Below are 21,998 nucleotides of genomic sequence, written 5' to 3' on the forward strand. Positions count from 1 at the left end.
TTGGTCGAAAACATGGAAAGAGAATAGGATTCTTATTTGATTTCTTAATCTCATTTAATTTTCTTTTCTTATTCAATTTTTCTTCCTATTATAAGCTATGATTTACATACAATATCATGTTTATTAAGGGAGCGAAATTTTATAACACAAATACATCAATATATTATAATATATTGTAGCGGATATAAAAATATTAAATATGGGTTTACTTTATTCAAGTCGTATAGTCTTTTAGACACGTAGATTGTACTTAAGAAGCTTACCTTAAAAAAAAAAATTCACGCCGGTGTAATTACTATAATAATTAAATTTTACTTGTTACTTGATTTACTTGCAATTGGTGTGCTGTAATAAACTGTCAAAAAGAATCTTGGTTTGTTGTGAATGTAAAATGTACATAGTACCTGCCCATAATTTAGTGAGTCATAATTTTTTCCACTATATATTTCTTTGAAAAATACATTTTTCTGAAATATGATTTCAGTGTTATTTGTTGCTCATTTTTTTGTGACTTAAACATAAAATGTAGAATTCTTTGCAGTTTCCTCACATTTCAATTTTATCTGAAGGCATTGCAGTGATATCACAGGTCAACATGGTCAAATGTAAAATAAAAAAATTACGACTCTAAATCACAGTACTTTGAGGTTAGAATTTTTAGTCTTGACGATTTCATAAATTATTTTCAATGACTAGTGTATCATTTTATTTAGCATTTTAAAGCAAGAAAATTTGAACAATTCTGCATGATTCAATGAGAAAATCAAGAAAACTGAACTAAATTGACCTCACAATACGTTTTTATAAAAATTAATATTGGTTTTTCAATGAAGTATAAAGTGTAAAAATGCAATTATGACTCACTTATGACCATATACTGTACATTATATCGATTAGGGGCTTAAAGTTTTAACATATTTCATAGATCAAACACACAAGTCATAATTAATTTTATATTTTATTTTTAAAAAATGGGATAGATAAAACAACCCAGATCTATTTCTGATATTTTAATTCCCCTTTTCTTCATAAATAATTCATTGTTGGTGATATATACTATCTCAATTTTTTTTAATGGTAAAAGTAACTTTGAAATGAACTAGCCCAAACAATACAAAATTATACCTAATATGATAATACCTAACAAATATCATACATCTCAACTTATCACAGTCAAAGTACAAGATACATAAAAATTAGGAGTCAAAATAGACTGGAACTCTCACTTAATATTGTTATACACATGTATGTAATAATGTAAAAAGTTGTAAATAAATTAAATACAAATTTAATTACACAGACAATGAATGTGTAGATTATTCCTAATAAACAAAAATAAATCTATTCATAAAAATGAAAATAATAATTATTAGAATGAATAGAAATTTCTCTTAAAAAACATATTTATTCAAACCCAAAAGATTGGTGGTTTCTGTTTTAAATATTAAGTACTAGGAATACATAAACACATTCCCTCTCTGAATTTCATCATTTTGGTTTTAATTTCCTATCTAGCACTGTCCAGCGCTTGTAACATCTCTTCCTTTGTAGGCACTTTAATGTCAGACATAATTTGTTTCTTGAGTTCTTCAATCTCCTTACTAACTTCCGGCAGGACAGTGTCTGGGAATTCTGGAATGTCCTCTTTTTCTAACAAGTGTTCAGTATTTCCTACAGATGAATGGGCTGTTTCCATTTCACGTTTTGTCAATGGAGCACTACCTGGTCTAGTTTTTGGTTTATGGATCACTTCTTCATATTCAGGGTCCCCAGGAGCAAAACTCACATCGGATCTTTGTTTAGAATGTAGCATGGACTATAAAAGTGAACAAAGTATTATCTACTAGATGTATGGAAATGTATCATATTTTCATTAAAAAAATTTAAAAGTCTGAATTCATCAAAAACAAGCCATCTCACCTGCATGACCTCTTTAGCAGATTGAACCCTTTTAACTCTGTCCAATTCCACATTCACTTTTTCTTCATACAGCTGTCCACATTTCTTCACATAGAGTCGTCTTAAATGAATTAAACGTATTAATTTTTAACCCTTGTATTTACTACAGTGTACAAAATTAATTATATTAAAATCTTATAAAATATACAAGACTAACCTCAATTCAATATTTTGTGTTATGAGATCGTTAATCTTTTGTTGATACTTAGAATCCACTTGTTGAACTTTCTCATCAAACTGCTCTTCAAAGGACATCAGTTTTACTTTCTGCAATATCAAAATGTTTACCATTATGGATAATTGTTGCCAGATTATACCAAATTTAAATTTCCCTTTCGCTGAATATTTTCAATTTTATCAAAGTAAAATAAACTAGTTCTGATTATGATAAATTCGAACATGATTAATACTTTATAATTAATTGAAAGATTTAAAACATACTGTGTCGGCAAGTTCTCTGGACGTATTGGCCAGCTGTTGACATGTTTCATTATAAGCAGTGGTTATGGTCTCTAGATCACGTTTTGTTTCCTATAATAAAATACGGATTAATGGACAGTAATCATGCTGAAAAGTCCAAAATAAATCAAATTGAAAGTGAAGTAGTCATGGACCCCTGAAACTTGAGAGATTGGATCAGATGCCATGAAGAAGTGAGCATCCCTTGTCGCCTGGTAACAACCACCATGTGCCCTTTGTCTTGATTTGGGTAAACGGATAAATCCACAGTCAGTTCAGTGTGGAAATAATCATTCATTATAGTTTTAATAGAATAAGAAATGATCTGCATTGCCAGGCATAACAAGTTAAAAATATTAAAGAATAAAAAAAATCTCTTAAACACAATTTACTTTTATTTAATTTTACCTTTAATTCCGCTGTTGTTTTCTTTAACCTTTCCAAATCAGCAGCTGCATTGGAAAATTTCCTTACTAATGCCTACAGAAAAAAGCATGTTATGATCTTTAACTTTTAAACATGACTTTTTTTCAACATACAGCACAGCAATATTATTTTCATTCTTTCTTTTTAAATGTAAAAATAGTTTGTTCTTTAGATGGCACTTACATCCAGTTCTTTTTTGTGTTCCTTGCGTAGATTTTCAATAGTTTTCTGATGATCTTTCTGCATTGCTATCCTTTCTACATTCCTCTCCTGTATTACTTTCATTTCTGTTAAGAAATATGGATGCATAATTAAAATACATAATAAATTAGTGTGTCTGTAAACTCAAAAGGAATTTATAACATTATATATTATTAAAAATCCTACTCATTTCATGAACGGCAGCCTGTTTTTCTTCTTGAAGTTGGAGTTTCAGATCATTTTCTCTGTTGTTCCACTTGTCGTCCATATCTTGGTGGAGTGAACTTTTATAGGACTCAAATGCACCTTGTAGAAATTCTATTTCTTTCTTCATTTTTACTGAAAGAAAACATCAATTAAAGTTCCAGAGGCATAAGCTATACTTCTTTTCAAATCTAAACCATTTATTTCCTTAACAAACAATTTAGCTGGTCAAACTGTTGAATGCAATCATAGTTTGGGTATTATAATTGTTAAATTTTTTTATTTAACACTTATTGTTGACATATGTTGCTTATATTTTCCTTTTTATAGTCGCACTCTATTGAAACGTTGACAAAACTTCTAACCAACCATGGCTCATACATGAAATGTAATAAATATAAAACTAACAGAAAGCCTTGAATTCCAATTTTAGGATATGACAAATCTCTAATATAAACTAATTTAAAAGACATCTCTAGATATAGTGACTGAAGCATTAACGAAGTTATCAAATGGTGGACTGTTGAACCAGCTGTTATAGAAAGAATAACACAAAATAATGAGATGACTAAATATTGGCACTAAGCTAAATGTATATGTACATGTACTAACAGATTTGTCCTCGCTCAAAACACGAAAGAGATAAACAGAATATTGGGACTATGTAACATGTACTAACCAATTTGTCCTCACCCAAAATGCTAAAGAGATTAACAAAATGATGGAATTATGTTACATGTACTAAAAGATTTGTCCTCACTCAAAACACTGAGGAGATGACCAGAATATTAAGCCTGGGACTATTTTACATGTACTTACTCAAAACACTGAGAAGATGGCCAGAATATTTGGACCAGGACTGTGATACATGTACTAACAGATTTTCCTCACTTATAACACTGAGGAGATGACAGAATATTGGGACTATTTTACATGTACTTACAGATTTGTCCCTCTGCTGCAGTTTTGTAAGCCTGGTGATCTGCTTCGATACTGAGGCGGAGTTTCTCCATGTCATCTCTATGATCCTCTTGCAAATCTCTGTTGAAACATTTAACCACATTGGAAGGAAACAAATAAACGTATATCAGATAAATAGAGTACTGCATTTCAAATTTTAGAAATATTCATTAACAGTTCCAGACTGAAGATGAACTGGTAGGTAAATATCTGGCTGAATAATAATAGTAAACAGTAAACCTGATGGCATCCCTATGTTGATTGTTCAGTTCATCAATTTTGTCTTTTAGAAATTCCTCTGCCTAAAAAAATAATTCAGTACATATACATAATCACATACATAAACATATTTCTTCAAAGAAATTCTAAAAGTACACATTAAATGAGCTTTTTAAGTATCAAACATTACATTAAATATTTGATATTCTTTAATATTAAATAAGAACATTATAGAAATTGGAATGAAAATATCAATTGGACGTCAGAATGATTAAGAAGACAAAAAGAAATGATATGATTTCCACAAACCTTCTGTTTGGTCTGTCTATGGTTAACTCGTTCTTCCTCTAAGTATAATGTAAGGTCGGAGATTTGCTGCTGTAATTGCTCAATGATTGTATCCCTATTTCAAGATCAGACAATAAAATATGTTTGAAATTCTTTCCTACATCACTCAACGATTTAATTAATTGTTTCAAATGCCGATCTACCTTATGGCCTAATTTGAAAATAAAACTTATCATTAAGATAACCTTTAAAAAATAACATTTGGTTAAAAATCAAACACTATAGAAAAAAAAGCATTATATAATTTTGAACATTGAGACTAAGAGAATTAATGAATACACAACACACATTTGTTATTGTCACACAAGACTTCATACATACATGCTTCTCTCTTGTTGAAATTTTGCAACACATCGTTTATTGAATTTAAACGAAATTGTGAACCATGAAATCAAAGTTAGAGAGCAAATCATCATAAAACTCTTGATTATACAAAGCAGTCACAAAATACTTCGGTGTTCATTCTTGAATAAAGGAAAAGAAACATTAATATAGTGCTGGACTCGAATGCAAGGGAAATGGTTTATCTTAATACCTCTCCATAATTTGTTCTAGGAATCTATTATCCTTTCCAGACACCTTCGGTGTCTCTTTCTCCACTCTATAGTAAATGTTTAAATTAATCACGGTTTTAGAGGAACTAATCAATGCTTTACAATTTAACAGTACATAAAAATCAGTTCCATCTTTGATATAGGGTTTATTTTTCTTTTATTGAATAAACATATTGATTTCTCTTAAAATGTTAAATGTTTGGCACACAGAACTTCAAATGTTAAAACAAAATTAATTTCTATCTTTGGAAACACATTAATCCATCATCATTAAAGTTAATTGAACATAACTCATAAAAGAACAAACATTACTTAGACTGTCGAGATGATGGTCTGTAATTCATAGAAAAAAAAACGCAATTTATAAACGAATTCTCTGCTAATTTGTTTTACATGGCTTATGGAAGAGAAAGAATTTCTAGAAATAAATGGATAACATGACGTAACTTTTTATAGATGCTTAATGAACTGAAATATTAGTAAATGGCTTTTATACTTTGTATTGTAAAGAAGAGATTAAGTACCAGACAATAGATGTTCAAAGTTCAACAATTCTCTTAACCAGTGTAATACTGCATAAAAATCTTTTCTGTATAAAGTTGTCTCCTATTTTCCTTTTTTTAATGAGGTGTGTTTTGAAGAAAAAAAAAATACCACTATTCTAAGCAATATTTTTAGTGTTAACCAAAAATATTTACCTTTCTGTGGGTACTTGTTTCCTCCTGTAATAAAAAAGTTACATGTATTCATGCAAAGAAAAAAACCCCAAACAAATCAATTGTTTTTAGTCCTTTTTTAAAAGAAAAATTCACTTTTGTTTGTTTATTTGTTTCTGGGTTTTTCTTTTGGTTATAATCTACTTTTTATTTTGCATAATGACTGACTTTTGAGATTCCTCTGCTACAGGCTCAAAGAATTCTTCTTTGATGGTAACAGCGAACTTCGATTTGCTCCTGGACAGGATATAGCCAGGGCCCGTGACAAAGGGCACGAGAGGAGTCTGCAAGTACCAAAATTGTCATAGGATACAGGTCAACAACAACGACAAACTAGAATAAGCCAGAAAATACTTACGTCTAGATTCTTTTGCCATGGAGGTGGTTTGTTACGCTTAGCAGGCATGTGGTTTTCTAAATTGTGTCGTCTTGTGGGTTCATGCTCTACCTGGGACACACGATCACAGCTGGACCTAAAATGGGGGTAAGTTTAATTACCGGTACATACTTAAATGTTTTGGTTCGGTCATTCTGAATCTGGTAACAATGTTTTAACAAATTGTTTGAGTGTCAAAGAAATCTTTTGATATACAGTATTAAAATCACTTTCGAAATGACAAAAAACCTGTATGTTATGTATGTTAAATTTATTAATAGAAAACTAATTGGCTTCTGTAATTAAGTAAACATTTTTTCTCGTAATGTTGAACATGAAAAGAGTGGCATGCATAAGGTCATATATTTCCAAACCTCTAGGTGATAAGAGCGGGTGTCCGAACCCAGCCTATCAAAACCAGCGATACACCTGACAAACATATCAGGGTGGAAAACTTAATTGAAAATAAGTTAAATATTTATTCAAAGAATTAGTGATTGGGGCGTCAACGCCTTTGAAAATTTATCACATAAAACTAGCAAAACCTATTTCCTTTTTAGAAAAAGTGGGCCAACAAGAGTGTAGTTGACTTAACAGACTTAAATAAAATACACACCATGTAAGTTAAGTAATTCATAAACATTATTGATGTTTTGAACAATATCTTATTATTTTTTCATACAAGGATAAGCTCTCTGTTCATAACATTATGCAATTCTGTTTTGTATTTTTAAGCTATCTTTATTTAAACTCTCAACACTCAAGAAGTTTCTTAGTCGATTTTGTTCTCACAATTGATTTTTCACTGAAAATCATCTTTAAAGTAGTTTCTGCGAATATGTACGTGAAGACATGTGTAATTCAGCGTGGAGCACATAACTAGTTTTTTTCAGCGTTAAAAGTTTTCTATCATAAAAATGAGTTCCAAACTCAACTCAATTAGATATTAATTGTCATTACATGTAATACTTAATGTCTATGAAATACTATTTATTACGGTAAATTGACATAGAATGTACAAAATGTAAATTATAAAAATTCATAAAACTGTAATCATTTTTTCCATTAATCGTCTTTTATCAGACCTTTTAATTATGATACTGCTATACATGAATATATTGACTTTTCTGTATATATATGGAGAAACTCTTGTAGGTTTCTATGTATCCTGCACAATCCCATGTTTGTTAAGCAAAACTTCAATTAATATCTATACAGTTCATTTTCAATATATGTTCATTTATATGAAACAAAATGTACCAATTTACAGACATCGTTTCTACATTTCTCATATTTTTACGAGACAATGAATAATTCGCACTAAATGTATTTTTAAAAATGTTTATCAGTCTTTTCTAGTACCATTCGGAAGAAACTTCTTTATTCAATAAACAGTTACTTACATGCTCCATTAATATAAATTTTGTATGATTTAGAGTAAATTTCTAGATGATAGAGCTAGCATCAATGAATTAAGAATTTATAAATGACTTAAACTTTAAGCCTTTCAGTAGATTTTAATTGTAGGTGGACTTTAAATACATAAATTATTATCCAATTTTTTGTGTACCATGCACAGAGAATGACAGTAGTTTGATATTAATCAAAATAATTTCTTTAGAATTCAGTCTTCAGCAATGATAAAATCCGCTTACAGGTTGGTGTCAGTAAACTTTAGTTCAATGAAACAAATCAAATTCGATGCAATGCACTAGATAAAGCAACTCTGATATACATGTAGTATTTGCAAAAAAGTAAATTGATTTGCTAAAAGCTGTTTACATGTTTATGTTCTGTTGAAATACATAAGCTGCATGCAGCTAAATAGAGATGACAAACTTTAATGAAATCTTAAGTTTTGACATGAATAGAGAGTCTTTGAATGAAACCCACATATTTCCAAAAGAAAAAAAAAGAATACCTACTTTAAAAATTTCGATTGAAAGGAAATACGAAATCATTTTTCTTTCTTTTTTGCTAAGTCAGATATACCGTATACGTGGAATTTGTAGCGATTCCCCCCCCCCCCCCCCATTGGTATATATATTTTAGCGAGAAGTAATTTTAGCGATTTTATAATGTCAAGAAAGATAGCTATAATAGCCGATAAGGAATAAATTGTAAGCAATTTTAGCGATCTCAAAACCCTCGCTAAAAATTCTGCTTACACGGTAATAATCAATGCAAACTGATTCTACCACGTGATTTTGTTGTTTAACAAACATTTCGTCACTTACTCTGATTTGGCAGATAAAACTGCAGCAGCTGTACGAGGTCTGTTTATCTTAGAGGGAGCCACTGACGTTGCATTGGTGAGATTCGTATTGGCATTAAGTGAAACTCGAATAGAAGCTGGAGTTGATCTGGAAAAAAAATGAAAACTTGGTTAGTTTGAAAGTCTTATAATATCCTTTTTATCTCTTCTTTATACATGTATGTATTAATGTAATATTATGTATTTTGTCAAACCCTGATTACTGTAAATGCTTTTTAGAAAATCGTCATATATCAACATCTTAAATACAACCTGGATATATTTTATCCAATAAACCAACAACTATTGCAGCAAGAGGTCAATAACAAAATTCACGTGGTCAAAAGGAAATTAACCACGACACGTTGCTAAAGGTATTCCTTATTTACAACTCAATTCCCCATCTTATCTTTAAGTGTATTTCCAGTGACAAAAAGCCAATAGGGAAAGAGGTTATCGCTGATAAAAAGTGATCCATAATAAATTTCAATCCTTCACCAGAAATAGACGTGTTTTTACTTGTCAATCAAATACAGTATACACATGGTACATTCTTCGAAACAGTCTGAAATCTTTCTTGATAAGTTTCAGAAAAAATTAGAAAATGTAACGTTAACACTGAAATGGAAAATGAATGAAAATGAAAATAATTAGAAACTTTAAACATAGCATTCCTGTACTGTACAGTTGGCAAATATCGCTTTCTACCTGATACATGCATGTACGAGTACTTGTTCCAATATCAATATAAAAGGTGTAAGAACAAATTGATGCAACTCTGTGCAAACCCAAAGGTCGATTGTCACAGCTCAATCAAGATTTAAATACTTATTTTGGTTCCTCTGAAAACCTTCTCTTGATTAAGTTGTGAGGGTGATAAAACGTTCAGTGAATAGTAGAGATAATATCTCCTCGTGATTTCCCCTCATTATGCACATTCAATCCTCCCTGTTTGATTTATCTGCATTCAAAATAAATATCCAGACCATAGTTTAATGCGACAAGAGATCAATTTCTACTTCAAATTTCTGAAATATTACGAAGTCGATCGCATATGAAGTGTAAAATATTATTTGATCAATAATTTAATAGTTTATCAGAATATGCTTCACTAAAATGATAATATTTAAAAACACTATTGGGAACTTAACGCAACCTTGGTTCTTCTGAAACACCACTTTACGTAAAATCTCCGGCGATTGAACAGCTCTCAATCTTTCAGATTTACTCATGACTTTATTGACACAAGTTCTCTATAGTTTACACCTGTATGGAAAACCTGACGTCAAGTTGTCAATAAAAAAAAAATGTGCATTGATTTTTATTGCATCGGATAAAAAGTTACAAATATTTAAAACACAATTCAGAGAAGTTTCGCTTCACAATGTAGACCTGGCTGTTTCTAGATAATAGATTTATGTTTACAATGTATATATGTTTTCATAAATTGTAAAACAGGTGCTCTTCAAAATACTGTACCCTTATATGCAAACAAAGGTTATACAAAATCCTCACACTGAAATTGGATAAGAAAGTCAAAGTTGTAAAAAAAATTTTTTCAGACTTGAATGATGAAAAATGACCAGTAGTGTAGCGTATAATGCTGAATTTGTGTAAATCCTTTTCTCATATTGATTTTTAAGAGAGAGAGAGAGAGAGAGAGAGAGAGAGAATTTGTGTAAATCCTTTTCCCATATGGATTTTTGAGAGAGAGAAAGAGAGTACCTAAACTTACACATAATGTACCACGAGTTTTCTAGGGTCGTCGATATAGGAAGCATATGAGGTCAGCGTGTATCCTTCAGACTGTAGATTGGGTAAGAAAGTTGTAAAAGTTGGCTGTAAACCAATGGAAGGAACTTCGGTCTCAGTAAGGAATGACTTTGGGTATGTAGTCAGCTTCCTCTCATCAAAGGACAGAGATTTAGGCTGGTTAGTGAAGAACTTGGGCTGGTTAGTGAAGAACTTGGGCTGGTTAGCGAGCTGTGGTAGCACGTCAGTCATCACAGACGTTTACTTCCTCCGGGAGGTCAACAGATAGAATGGTAAAAATATAGATATTCCATTTGGACAGCAAAACTGAGTATTGTTTTTTTTCATTACGTCCCTAGGTATTCATTTGGCTTTGTTGTCATTGAAAAAGGCTGTCGACTTAGATCCAAAAGTAAACAGTAGACGGGGATCAAACCTGTGCACCTTAATCCGGGTAAACCGTGCAAGGAAATCCCTGACTTCTGGTAAAAGTGGTCGTCAGCTGGTATCCAGTTGTGAGGGAAGTTTCATCAAAGTGCATTTGTGGAATTGTTTAAAAAAATCATTAAAAATAGTCTCGAGAGCGTTACAAGTTGTACACCGCTAATATTTCATTTCAGCAAGATTCCATTTTTTAAACAAGTGAAGATGAGAAACATTAACAAATCCAGTATAAATGAAAAATTCACTTAAACTCAGTCCATTTACGTCATGAACCCCGGTGATAAAATTTCAATATGTTAAAGAACTTATATTCAGTCATTTGAATAGTTCATCACTGAGATTAGTGTAAATCAGCCAATGTACATATATAATCAAAAGTTGACGTTGGTAGAGGAAAATAAAATCCACCGTTTCTTGCAGTAACCCAAACTTTCATATCATTGTCGGAAAATACATATCTGGAAGATCAATTTTGAATCCCTGTTATGTTCTAAAAGCATATTCATGTGCTCAAGTATACGTGAATGTTTAGACCCTTTAAATTTTTCGAACAATTCATTTGTGTATTGGATTTGGCTGACACAGAAAGGAGAGGAATAAACACTTGCACTGACCTATACAGGAATTGTCGAGTGAACTTCAAAGGTCATATGCTGTATTAGAAGTAAATTTCTTGTTCAAATAAACGATATGTGCTTTAATTTAATATCTTTGTATGCATACATGTACATGAATGCAAGACTTGATGTTCGGCCATTCAAGGTGAAAATTAACACTCATATATAAAATAGCTGGAAAAGGTATAAATAGGTGTTTTAATTTATGAGGTCTTCACTTACTAGGAAATTCGGATATGAGAAAAAAATTCCTTTAACAAGATTTGTATACAAGTAAATCCTGCGATAATGTCAGAAAAAATAGGTAACAATAGATACCCTCGATTAAAATACAGAATAAACGTTAAAAATCCAATGACAATGAATTAAAAACGATAGAGTATCCAAAAGATGGGGTTAAAAAAGATGACAATAAGAAAGTTAAATTGATACTAATATGTGTACATCAATACTGATGCTCTTTGCATTGTATCACATGAACTTCCCTGATTAAAATCTTTGGGTACTTTTTCTTTAGTGTAGCTTCAAATTATACTGCAAAAAATGGTAAGTATTGTTAGAAATACACCACTTTCCACATTAAAAGGTGATGATTGCAGAATAAAATGCAATGGCAGGTAAGCAGTTCAAAATGATACAAGGATCTCAGAATAAGCCCACAATATCTATTTAATATTAAATGAAAGAATGAGATAACAGTGTCATGTTGGGAAATAACGGGAAAATCCGTCGACAATTTAGTGTGTAAATATATTTCAAAAATAATCATTCAATGCTTATATTTACACTTTTTAACTCCTTGCCTTGAACGCAAATGTGATTTATATCTCAAAATCCCTGTATTATCCTTCGGGTAAGTTACAATTAATCGAAGAGCCATTGCAACAGCTCCTGTTTTATGAGAGCGTGATTTTCGCTTATATGACGTTGCACTTCCACATTTTTCATTGTTTGTGACGTCAAAATAAAACGCATACTATAACCTCTTGACCCCCTGTCTGTGTTACGGTGTTTTGAATGCCGTAGCTTTCCAAACACTTTATAAGCAAAACACATGTGTTATGAAATTAAAAGTTTCATTTTTAATAAAGTTAGATACGTGAAAAAAAACTTTAAATAGTGTTATATAATAGGAAACATCTGCAAATGTAAATATTCATGTTTAAAATACTAATAAGCATTCTCAAGTAGCGTAAATTCACACCTGATCACATCGTGACCCCTGTGGTTAAGGTGGGGCCCACAATATGACATTGGAAATCTAAGGGGATTTTTATTTTATTTCCTCAAAAACAGAAGGAATGTGGCTATGCATATATCCCGATGTAGTGTATAAATCATCCCCGGGATAGGATGGGGTTGCAATGAGGGTACGGAGTTTTATACAGAACTTTGTTATGTCCTTATAAATATCTTTCTATATATTTATTACAACTAAAAAGTCCAACAAAGTAAATGTTTTTGCATCAGTCTAACGATTTCATTGTTGACTGGTGTGAGTCCAACATAAGAATTGCTAGACCGCAACATCACTGCTACGTCACAATTGATTCTATAGTCGTCGTTCAATATCGGCAACACGGAAATAGCCGAGGTTTCAAGAGTTACCGTACACTATTTGGAAACATGGGAAAATTATGTTTTATGATAAATAATTTCTGTGATATAATGATTTTTTCCCATTTTTTATTGTTTTATTTTTATTGATAGAGCCAAAATATTACATATAAAAAATTGTTTATATATTAAGTAAATCTATTTAGAGGTTTTTATTTTAGTGTTCTAACTTAAGTGAAGGGTATAACAAAACAGTTATAGACTGGGATTCGGGCAACATATGATATTTTGTTGGACCTGAAGGTGAAATGTTGCCGGCGGCCTCGTGCAACATTTTTCACTTTCAGGTACAACAAATCATATGTTGCCCTCATACCCTGTCAATAACTGTATAATGTAAAGTCTACAGGAGCAGCATGGTAAAAATTAATATCTCGACAAAGCCTCGATAACCTACAATTAAAATTAATGAGGTCATGGAATTTAGTAGATGGCAACAGTAAGTTTAAATACATTGTAGTATTTACATATTCATTTTCCGGAAAGGTCTGGTGACTTAGGTGATCGTTGCAGCCAGCCCAATGAGTCTCCAGTGTTTTTTTAAACTCCTATAATATATCTTTGTTGGATTATATTAATAAAGCGTATTTTCCACTTAATTTATTACAAAAGCCCGCATCATCTGATTATTGACGATTATATTTTCCTTAACCTTTTGTTATTTTACTTATTCATATACATTGTACCAGAGTACCGAAAATAATTTTCTTTGAAGTAAATTTGCATTTAGAGATTCCCCTATAAATATATCACAGGATAATTTTAACATAAAGGGCAAAAACTTTTCAAATTTGATAACTTTAATTAGTTGTTTGACAGCAATTAAAGTTTTAGGTAAATGAATATCCGTATTCTGAGTTCGTTTATAGACAATTTATTTCGTTATTGCTCTCTGATTAGTCTCGTTTCAAGTTCCTCAAGTAATTTCAGCGAATTATTACTTTTTTTAATATTACTGCCAAGAAGAAAATATTGAAAACAAAAGCCAGTTAGAAAAGATTACTATTCAATTCAATTGAAGTAAAACCCCGAATTAGAATACTATAAACTTATTTTTGGTATATTTGTATATACTCTACAGATCTTTCATTTTTAAATACATGTATAATCCTGTAGGAAGACTAATAAGACAGATTTTCTATATTGATCATAAGATCCCATTATAAGGTATATGCGACTGCAGCAACACGCATATGAAGAAAATGTCAATGAAATCCGCGATTCTGGAGAGCAGATCCGTTCATTATGGACTTTCAAATTGGTAAGAAATGTATTTTTCCATGAAAAAAATTTCTCAAGAATTTTCATAAAGGAAATGTATAAAAGTAACAATTCGTATTATTCTTCGAAGTAACTAAGCAATGTTCCATACACTGTTCCATATACTGAAAAAAGAACCCATTTACGCCCTTAGTTTTTGACAAAATACACGAAAATCACCACTACTAAAGATACTTGAAAAAGAAACCCTTTCCCAAAAAAGGTGACAGTGTTGGCTGCTCTTTTGTATTAGAAGTTTTGCTGAAGACGACGTTAGGATCTACATGTATGTCCAACATTTACAATAGTAATGTATTTTTCTTAATGTTAAAAAAAAATATTATGCAAATCATAAAGAATATTTTGGTTTATTATATTTTTTAAATTAGTTTTATACTAATAGTAAATAAACCTGACCTTAGAGTGGAGTAATGATTTGCTACTTCCATCATGCAAGCACGTAAACAAACAATCTTGGACGTTTTAATCAATCAAGATTAAATCTATCAAGATCAGCTTTGTGATTCATTATTTTTTACATTGATACCAATAGATTAGTGTAAATGAATGGAATCTTTCTTGCAATATGTAACGTGATATCAGCAGATTGAGGTCTTAATCATAGGTTCTTGTTTCCTTAAACATGCCTCATCAAAGAAGGAAAACAATTAAATCGTCTGGTTTTGATCATGAAACTTTATGGGCATGTTTGTATGAATAACTTCAGTCTTTACACGATTCCCGACGTTTAAACCATTATTTCATGTGATACGAAGAAAACAAATTCAATTTAAATGCATCATTTAATTTTTTCAAGAATGTACGCCACACAATTAAGCATTTTAAAGTTTCAATAAACCAGAACCTTAATTTCTGTTTACCAAGCAGAGAGAACTTGTACAATGGTGTAAAACCATTTTAAATCCCAATGCAAAGGTGGCCTGTTTCAATACATTTGTATATGCAGGAATAAGTGTTGCTATCAAAATATATAGATTTTCCTTTAAAAGCTTAAGGCCGAAAAAAAATCAATTATTTTGTTTTAAAGAAAACCTTTAGCAAGATAACTTAAGAACTACCGCTTGTTATCCATTTTTGCAGATACCGGTAATAAAAACTACCTTTATACTTGTTGTTTAATATCAGAATGACAAAATTTCAAAATAAGTTTTAAACTGAAAAGGGTATTTAGGATGCTGGATGTGAATAAATAATATTCTGCCTGAGTAAAGAATTAAAAAAAATTCCCCAAAACGTTTAAAATGTCACATTAGAATTATTTTAAAATCCAAACTTTCGTAGTAGTACACAATGCTGTAAAAGCATTTTATCTGATCCTATACCAGTAACGCCTTTATGCAGAAAGTCTATAGACTGTTGCATCGTAAGAGGAAACTAGCGAGAATCATGACATTCTACAAAGACAGTTTTCAGATATTAAACACAACAAAAAACTATCTGAAAAGTGTTTATGCTACAGCGACAAATTATATGTACGTTATTAAAGAAGTATCTTTTAAACTTTGAGTTCTGCATGCATCATAAGGAAAGGGGACTGGATATTCACAATATCGACTCATAAAATATACATGTATGAAACATTGATTTTCTACACAATTTCTGCCTTGATTAAATATCAATGAAATTAAAAAAATAAATAAATAAAAGGAGACATTGTATCAAACAAGTTAAAAAAAGGAAATTAGAGACTAGCAAATATGTTTTTACAATTTAGAGCATCGTAGCATAAAATGTTAACACTATTTTCTAAAAACATTCATGTTACCTTGGTGAATAGAAGTACATGTTCCCGGATACAGTTTTTCATTTCTAGGGAGGTAAATCCGAACATTGACTCCCGATTTAGAAAATCGATGAAAATAGGAAAAATTGAACATCTACATTGTATTGATTTTGTTTGAACCTACAATAAGGGGAAAGTCGGGTGAAAGCTTTTAACACTGGCTGTGTCTAACGCCAGATTTTACTTTGATTTGCAACAACACTGAAAATTTTTACTGGTCTTATGTATTTTGTGACTCCTGCGGTGCCTGTTGTTCTTTCATTTGACACTGACATTAAATATTGGTGTAATTTATTTTTCAACATGCACTTGCTGGTTGCTCCATAGTAACACGATATCGTTTAAACACACTGTTGAAACCTTTCGTGAAGTTTGTATATAACTCTTTTCATATGAGTTTATCTAAAAACAATCTACAATTTGGTGCTATTTTACATTTTTAGACAGTTTGCAGACTAATTTAGAATTTTTAAGGGTGAAAAATGCACTTTAAATAAAACTTATTCAAACACTATCCCCGTACATACCGGACGGTTACTGCACGTGATTATTCAGCAAACATACATTTAGAATTATTTTATTTTATGAATATCAAATTTTCTAAGACCTTCACTTCTATGGAATCATCTTTTCAGTCTTCTGAGTAAGTCACATGTATATATATTTATGTATGTCTGTCTCCCTCTAGTCCTCTACCACTGTAGTACTTTATCTGCCTCACTAAAGATTTTTTTTTTTTTTTTTTTTTTTTTTTTTTTTTTTAGAATTTTCATCGGATCTCATTTATATTAATGTTTCAAATATTCACAAAGTTTACAATGTACTCAAATTTTCTGATTACATATACCCTCTCATATAAATTGAAATTATATATAAGGTCACATTTTCAAAACAAAAAGAAAAACAAACAAACAAACAAACAAACAAAAAACAACATTTTATTCCATAGGTCATTGCTTAGTTCTGTCATTCAGAGAGGATGGCAATGCATAGTAATAACTGCTCTAAAGTGAAGGATATATTCCAAATATGATAAAGCTTGATAATGCCAAATTCTGGCATATTCATAATGACTTACTGAGATTCAATCTGCAAATTTGGACATTCTGGATAAATGACCAGATTTCAATCTTTTATCAGTTTTATGTCAATGAAGTTACAATAAACAATTTACCTTGGATTGAACATTAACTGGAATATCTTTAAATTCTGAATAGACTGACCAATCTTGCAAAAATGTTACATATGGGATGCATATATCCAGGGTTGTCCCTAAGATTTAAATTAAAAGGGACATTAAAAAAGTAGAAAGGGGTCTGGTGCTCCTCCCCTGATAGGGGGAGGAGGAATACCAGAATAACTGGGGGATTATGTCATTATAGGCAGGGAAATTCCTTGGCTCCTGAGTCTTAGGGGCAAACCCTGATATATCAGAAATAATACTGAAGATGCTACATATATGTACTTATATAACTTTTTTCCCAGTTGAGCAAGCACATAACAATTTCTGAAATAGATTCATTAGTTGGTCTAAACAACATAAGTTATTTGTTTTCTAAATTTTAAATGCCATCAACATAAAGTCAAACAGGAGAGTGCAGGTATTAGTACCACCATTCCTGATAGCTTCTCTACATTACAGTATTAGTTGTGCTTCATTTATAAATGAAACTGGTCAACCTTTTTTTAAGAATTGTTTTCATTATGAATGCAATCTTAAAAACATCTAGAGATTATGAACTCACTTTGGCCTCCTGGTCCTGGATGAATGACTAGAACTGACAGCAGATGGGGGAGGCAATCCAGGTATGGCAAAGAGAGTGCTGCTCACTACCCCCTGGTTGGCATAATTAAGAATGTCTGCACTCATTCTGAAAATACACAATTCTTTAGATGCAAAAAATTTGAAAACGTATTGAAATTCATTGCACATGGACAAATGACACTGCTTAAAAAATATCATTTATTTTTTTTAAATATTGTTTATCAGAATAGAGAATATCTCTTAAAGAGATATGGTATCACCATCTGTACAGTGTATATTTTAAAATATAATTTTAAAAAATACTTAGAACATAGTTGTATTTTTTCTTTTGGCAAAAAATATAATGATTCTAATAGTTACCAAATTTAAACCCCCCCAGATTTCGATCATAGGAAAATACATATTCAGTCAAATAAAATTCAGTTTGGTGATCTTAACAACCTTATACATATACTGACCAAAATAATGTGTGAACATAAGCAAATCTCCATTTACAGGAGTACATTTGATTTAAAACAGGTTTCATGCAACACAAAAGTGTGATCATTCAGCAGAAATCTTTGTTTTCAAACATCATGATCCTTAACAAATATAAACTATATTTTTACCTTTATAAGATGCAGGCTCAACATTAATTTTTGACTGACTAGACCAGACAGACTAGTACCTGAAAATTTTACTCAACCTGACATCATCTTCACTAGTCCTGACCTAATTTCTGTGGATCACTATATGATTCAGTTTAAAATATTACTAAAATAATTGACATGAAAATATCATAATCAAATAATGACATTATCAATTATTTTATTTTTTGAGTTGCAAAAAAATTATAAATATATTATTGAATAAATGTCTTTCTATTGAAGTCAAGAGAAATATCAGAAATTGAGAGCACTGTACTTCAGCTTGTTTTATATTGAAATATACACTGCTCAACAGATGCTGTAAGGAAAATGACCTAGCAGGAAGGATAAGTTTAGGTAGAGTTAAGCCTTTATGACAAAAAAATTCAAAGGTGGTAAGGTTTGCAAAATATTGATTTGTATACTAATATAGTAACATGTAGGGTTTTCCAAAACAAATCTTTTCACGATTATTTTTCACAGGATTTTAAAAAAAGAAAGTGAAATCACATTGATAACACAAGAAAGCAAACATGATTGAGCCAACTAACTAGAAATCTTTGAATAATTCTTTTGCATCATTTTAACTCACAGATACTTTACATAACAGTCGGACTATATGTGCCTTCACAAGCTCGACACAAAATAAATTATTTCATTGCTAGTCTGAGTCGGTCAGACATGCCTTTATGTTGAGTCATGAGGTGGACTAAAATTTGAAAAATTATTATTTATATCACAATACATATCACTTTAAGTTAATGATAAATTCAGACATCATAACATTTCCAACTTTATCAGTTGGACTGATAAAGTGACACAAATAAATATTGATTAATTTAAAAGGGATATATATATTTTGTTATCTTTTTTAAAATTATATATGAGCTACTATATATATATATTTTCTTATTTTTTAATTCATACATTACAGGACATATTCCTTTACAAAGGAAAATTCTAGATTAATTAATTCATTCCTTCATCAATTACATTAAAATAATAAGTGAAAATCTCATCAAGCAGTGTTTTTCATTATTGCTGGGAAATACTATTACAAATATTCACCTGTTCAAGAGATAAGTCAACCAGTCAAAAATATTCGTAAAATTTCACAATATTGCTAATATGTTAATGGAGTTTTCAAATACTTGACATCATCAGTGTTGAAGAGGAGGGACATAGATTTGTTTTAGCCTTATCATACAATTTTCAAAAATCATATAAACACATATATTGGTGATTTGTTTGTTTTCATTTTAATTCAGATTGAAGTAGGGTACCGTATAAATACCTGTGGTCAAATGAGAAAATTCGAACTATGCCAAAATAGCCTTGATTTGCTCCGTTACCTGGTTTATGGACTGTGGAGTGTCACACGCGGAAAGACGACCTTTCCACTTTCATGAAGCAATTCCTCACACCCAGAAAAGCAAGGAAAAAACAACTAATTTTCGTTTACAAAGAGATTCATTCATCCTTGAAGATCTAGATATTATTTGTTTCCAAGCACGCCAGTCAAATCGGTGTCAACTTTGCGCTTTAATTATGACTTGTTAACTCGTACATTCAGTCATTCGATTAATTCTGCAGTGGTTGCCATTATGTCTCAATTAATTTGATCCTCTTAAATTAAAATCTAACGCCAAGGAAAAGGGTTTTGTGCGTGTGTTTTTAATCTTTATCATCACAGCAAACTGCAAGTATATTTTTAAAGATTAACGTTAGTTTTTTAATCTTATGTTAGCATGTCAATATCTGTCAGAGGTCAGCACAGACACTTGTTTCAGTAGGATTTTTTTTAACCCATTGTATTTTTTATATAATGAGTTGAAAAAAAATTATTACAGAAACAGGTGTCTTGGTTAAGGTCCAAGGGAGGAGGCTCCGAGCTAAGTTTTTATAAATGAATACTGAAAAAAAAAATCATTGAAAACCTGAGAATTTTTTCATGAATATACATTTATCATAGCCAGATAGTAGTACACATATTCAGTTTCAGAAGTGAAGAAGAATTAGATAGATTACACAATCAGTTTGTACTGGTCCCATTTGACAAAGCAGGTAACATCGAATTGTCATTATTTGTAAACGCTCATTATTTTAATTGTATTTTAGAGGAACTGGGATTTAATTATGCAAGTGGTCATCCAACTTAACCCCATACCTCCCTTCTAAGGAGGAAATTCTTCAAAATCATATGTCAGTTTTAAATATCTTTAATACACATGTCTCCAATAATCAAAGTGAATTTTAAGAACAGGATTCCTTGACGTCATAAAAATCCTTACAAACAGAGATACGTAGCGGCTTTCAGTAAATATTCTACCAAGCCTCTTTCTTTACTCCTCACGAAGATATTAACAGCATTGAAGATATTAACAGCATTGAAGGAGAAACTTCAAAAGAATTGTACAACAATATATTCGAGAGGTGGTGTAAATCAGTTGTGGATACTTAAAATTCCAAGGAGACTTTTAGAAAATTAGAAATCACAAACTTTTACCAAAACCAATAACATCAAAACGTACGACTTTTAACCACTTTATACAACAGTACCATTCCCCACGATAAATTAAGACCAGGTTTTTTGACATCATTGACAGCTGCTTTTACAATAAAAATGGAACTCGTAAATTAACTTACCTTGTGAATGGTCATTAATGCAACACTATTTTGTTAAAAAAAAATTCTGATTGTACACACAAGTACTCTGAAGTGGCATTAAACAGATGCTTGAGTTTCTGATTGACAATAGATATAGTTTTTGGAGACTAGGTCTTTCAACAATCTGTCGGAATTCCCATTGGTGCCAATTGCGCCACGTTTTCGTTTTGATCAAAATCTTGTGACCACTCTCCTAATAAAATTCTTGTTATATGATCCTATTCTTCATCATAAAGATATTGAGCATTTACTTATAAACTAAAATGCTGGAGCACAAAATACATCATTCTCACAGTAAAATTCTCTCGGATTTTCATTCTGAAAAAAAAAAAATCACTATATTTATATTCCGCAAGAGTTATGCTTCTTGGAACATATATTCGATTGAGTATAGGTATTGAATTTGAATTGCTACATCAAAAACTGGATTCCAAAACTTCCAATTAAAGAATCCTCAAAAACAAAGATTGAAAGCGGGATCCAATAAATGCTCTACCTTCTTTACTCATCACGAAATTAATAAAACTAGTGAAGGAAAAACTTCAGCACTACTGTACAACAACATATAAAGGTCAGACGACACGCTCCTCAATAATATATATATTTTTTTCCAAGAATCTGTCATTGAAATATTGCTACTTAAAAAGTTTCCTCACAGAAAAAATTAAGGTACCTTACCAGGCATTCGTGCAAGTGATTCTGTCTTCCTAGATATTGATTCCACAAAAACTCACAAAAAATTAAGGTATCTTAAAAAAAAATCACAATCA

General features: G+C 30.9%; 1 protein-coding gene across 3 annotated transcripts; it reads right to left on the reverse strand.

Moving 5' to 3' along the window:
- Positions 1-945: 945 nt before the first annotated feature.
- On the reverse strand, positions 946-20,001 carry LOC133196267 (centrosomal protein of 112 kDa-like). 3 transcript variants are annotated; one of them, XM_061332188.1, is made up of 16 exons: positions 19,914-20,001; positions 17,916-18,041; positions 8,660-8,785; positions 6,405-6,519; positions 6,215-6,330; positions 6,029-6,052; positions 4,738-4,831; positions 4,450-4,511; positions 4,193-4,290; positions 3,232-3,384; positions 3,028-3,131; positions 2,827-2,898; positions 2,401-2,490; positions 2,117-2,226; positions 1,921-2,020; positions 946-1,816 (listed from the first exon to the last, which is right to left on the reverse strand). In XM_061332188.1, the coding sequence occupies exons 2-16, from the start codon at positions 18,038-18,040 to the stop codon at positions 1,508-1,510; spliced, it is 1,698 nt and encodes a 565-aa protein (XP_061188172.1). In that variant the 5' UTR covers position 18,041; positions 19,914-20,001; the 3' UTR covers positions 946-1,507. The 3 variants fall into 3 exon arrangements, with proteins under 3 accessions (XP_061188172.1, XP_061188173.1, XP_061188171.1); XM_061332189.1 differs by lacking the exons at positions 17,916-18,041; positions 19,914-20,001 and adding exons at positions 5,312-5,377; positions 10,412-11,503; XM_061332187.1 differs by lacking the exons at positions 17,916-18,041; positions 19,914-20,001 and adding an exon at positions 10,412-11,502.
- Between the last annotated feature and the right edge of the window lie 1,997 nt (positions 20,002-21,998).

Source organism: Saccostrea echinata, unplaced genomic scaffold (assembly GCF_033153115.1).
Source record: "Saccostrea echinata isolate AGI-Se365-2 ecotype Australia unplaced genomic scaffold, CSIRO_AGI_Sech_v1 ptg000030l, whole genome shotgun sequence".
Taxonomy (NCBI): domain Eukaryota; kingdom Metazoa; phylum Mollusca; class Bivalvia; order Ostreida; family Ostreidae; genus Saccostrea; species Saccostrea echinata.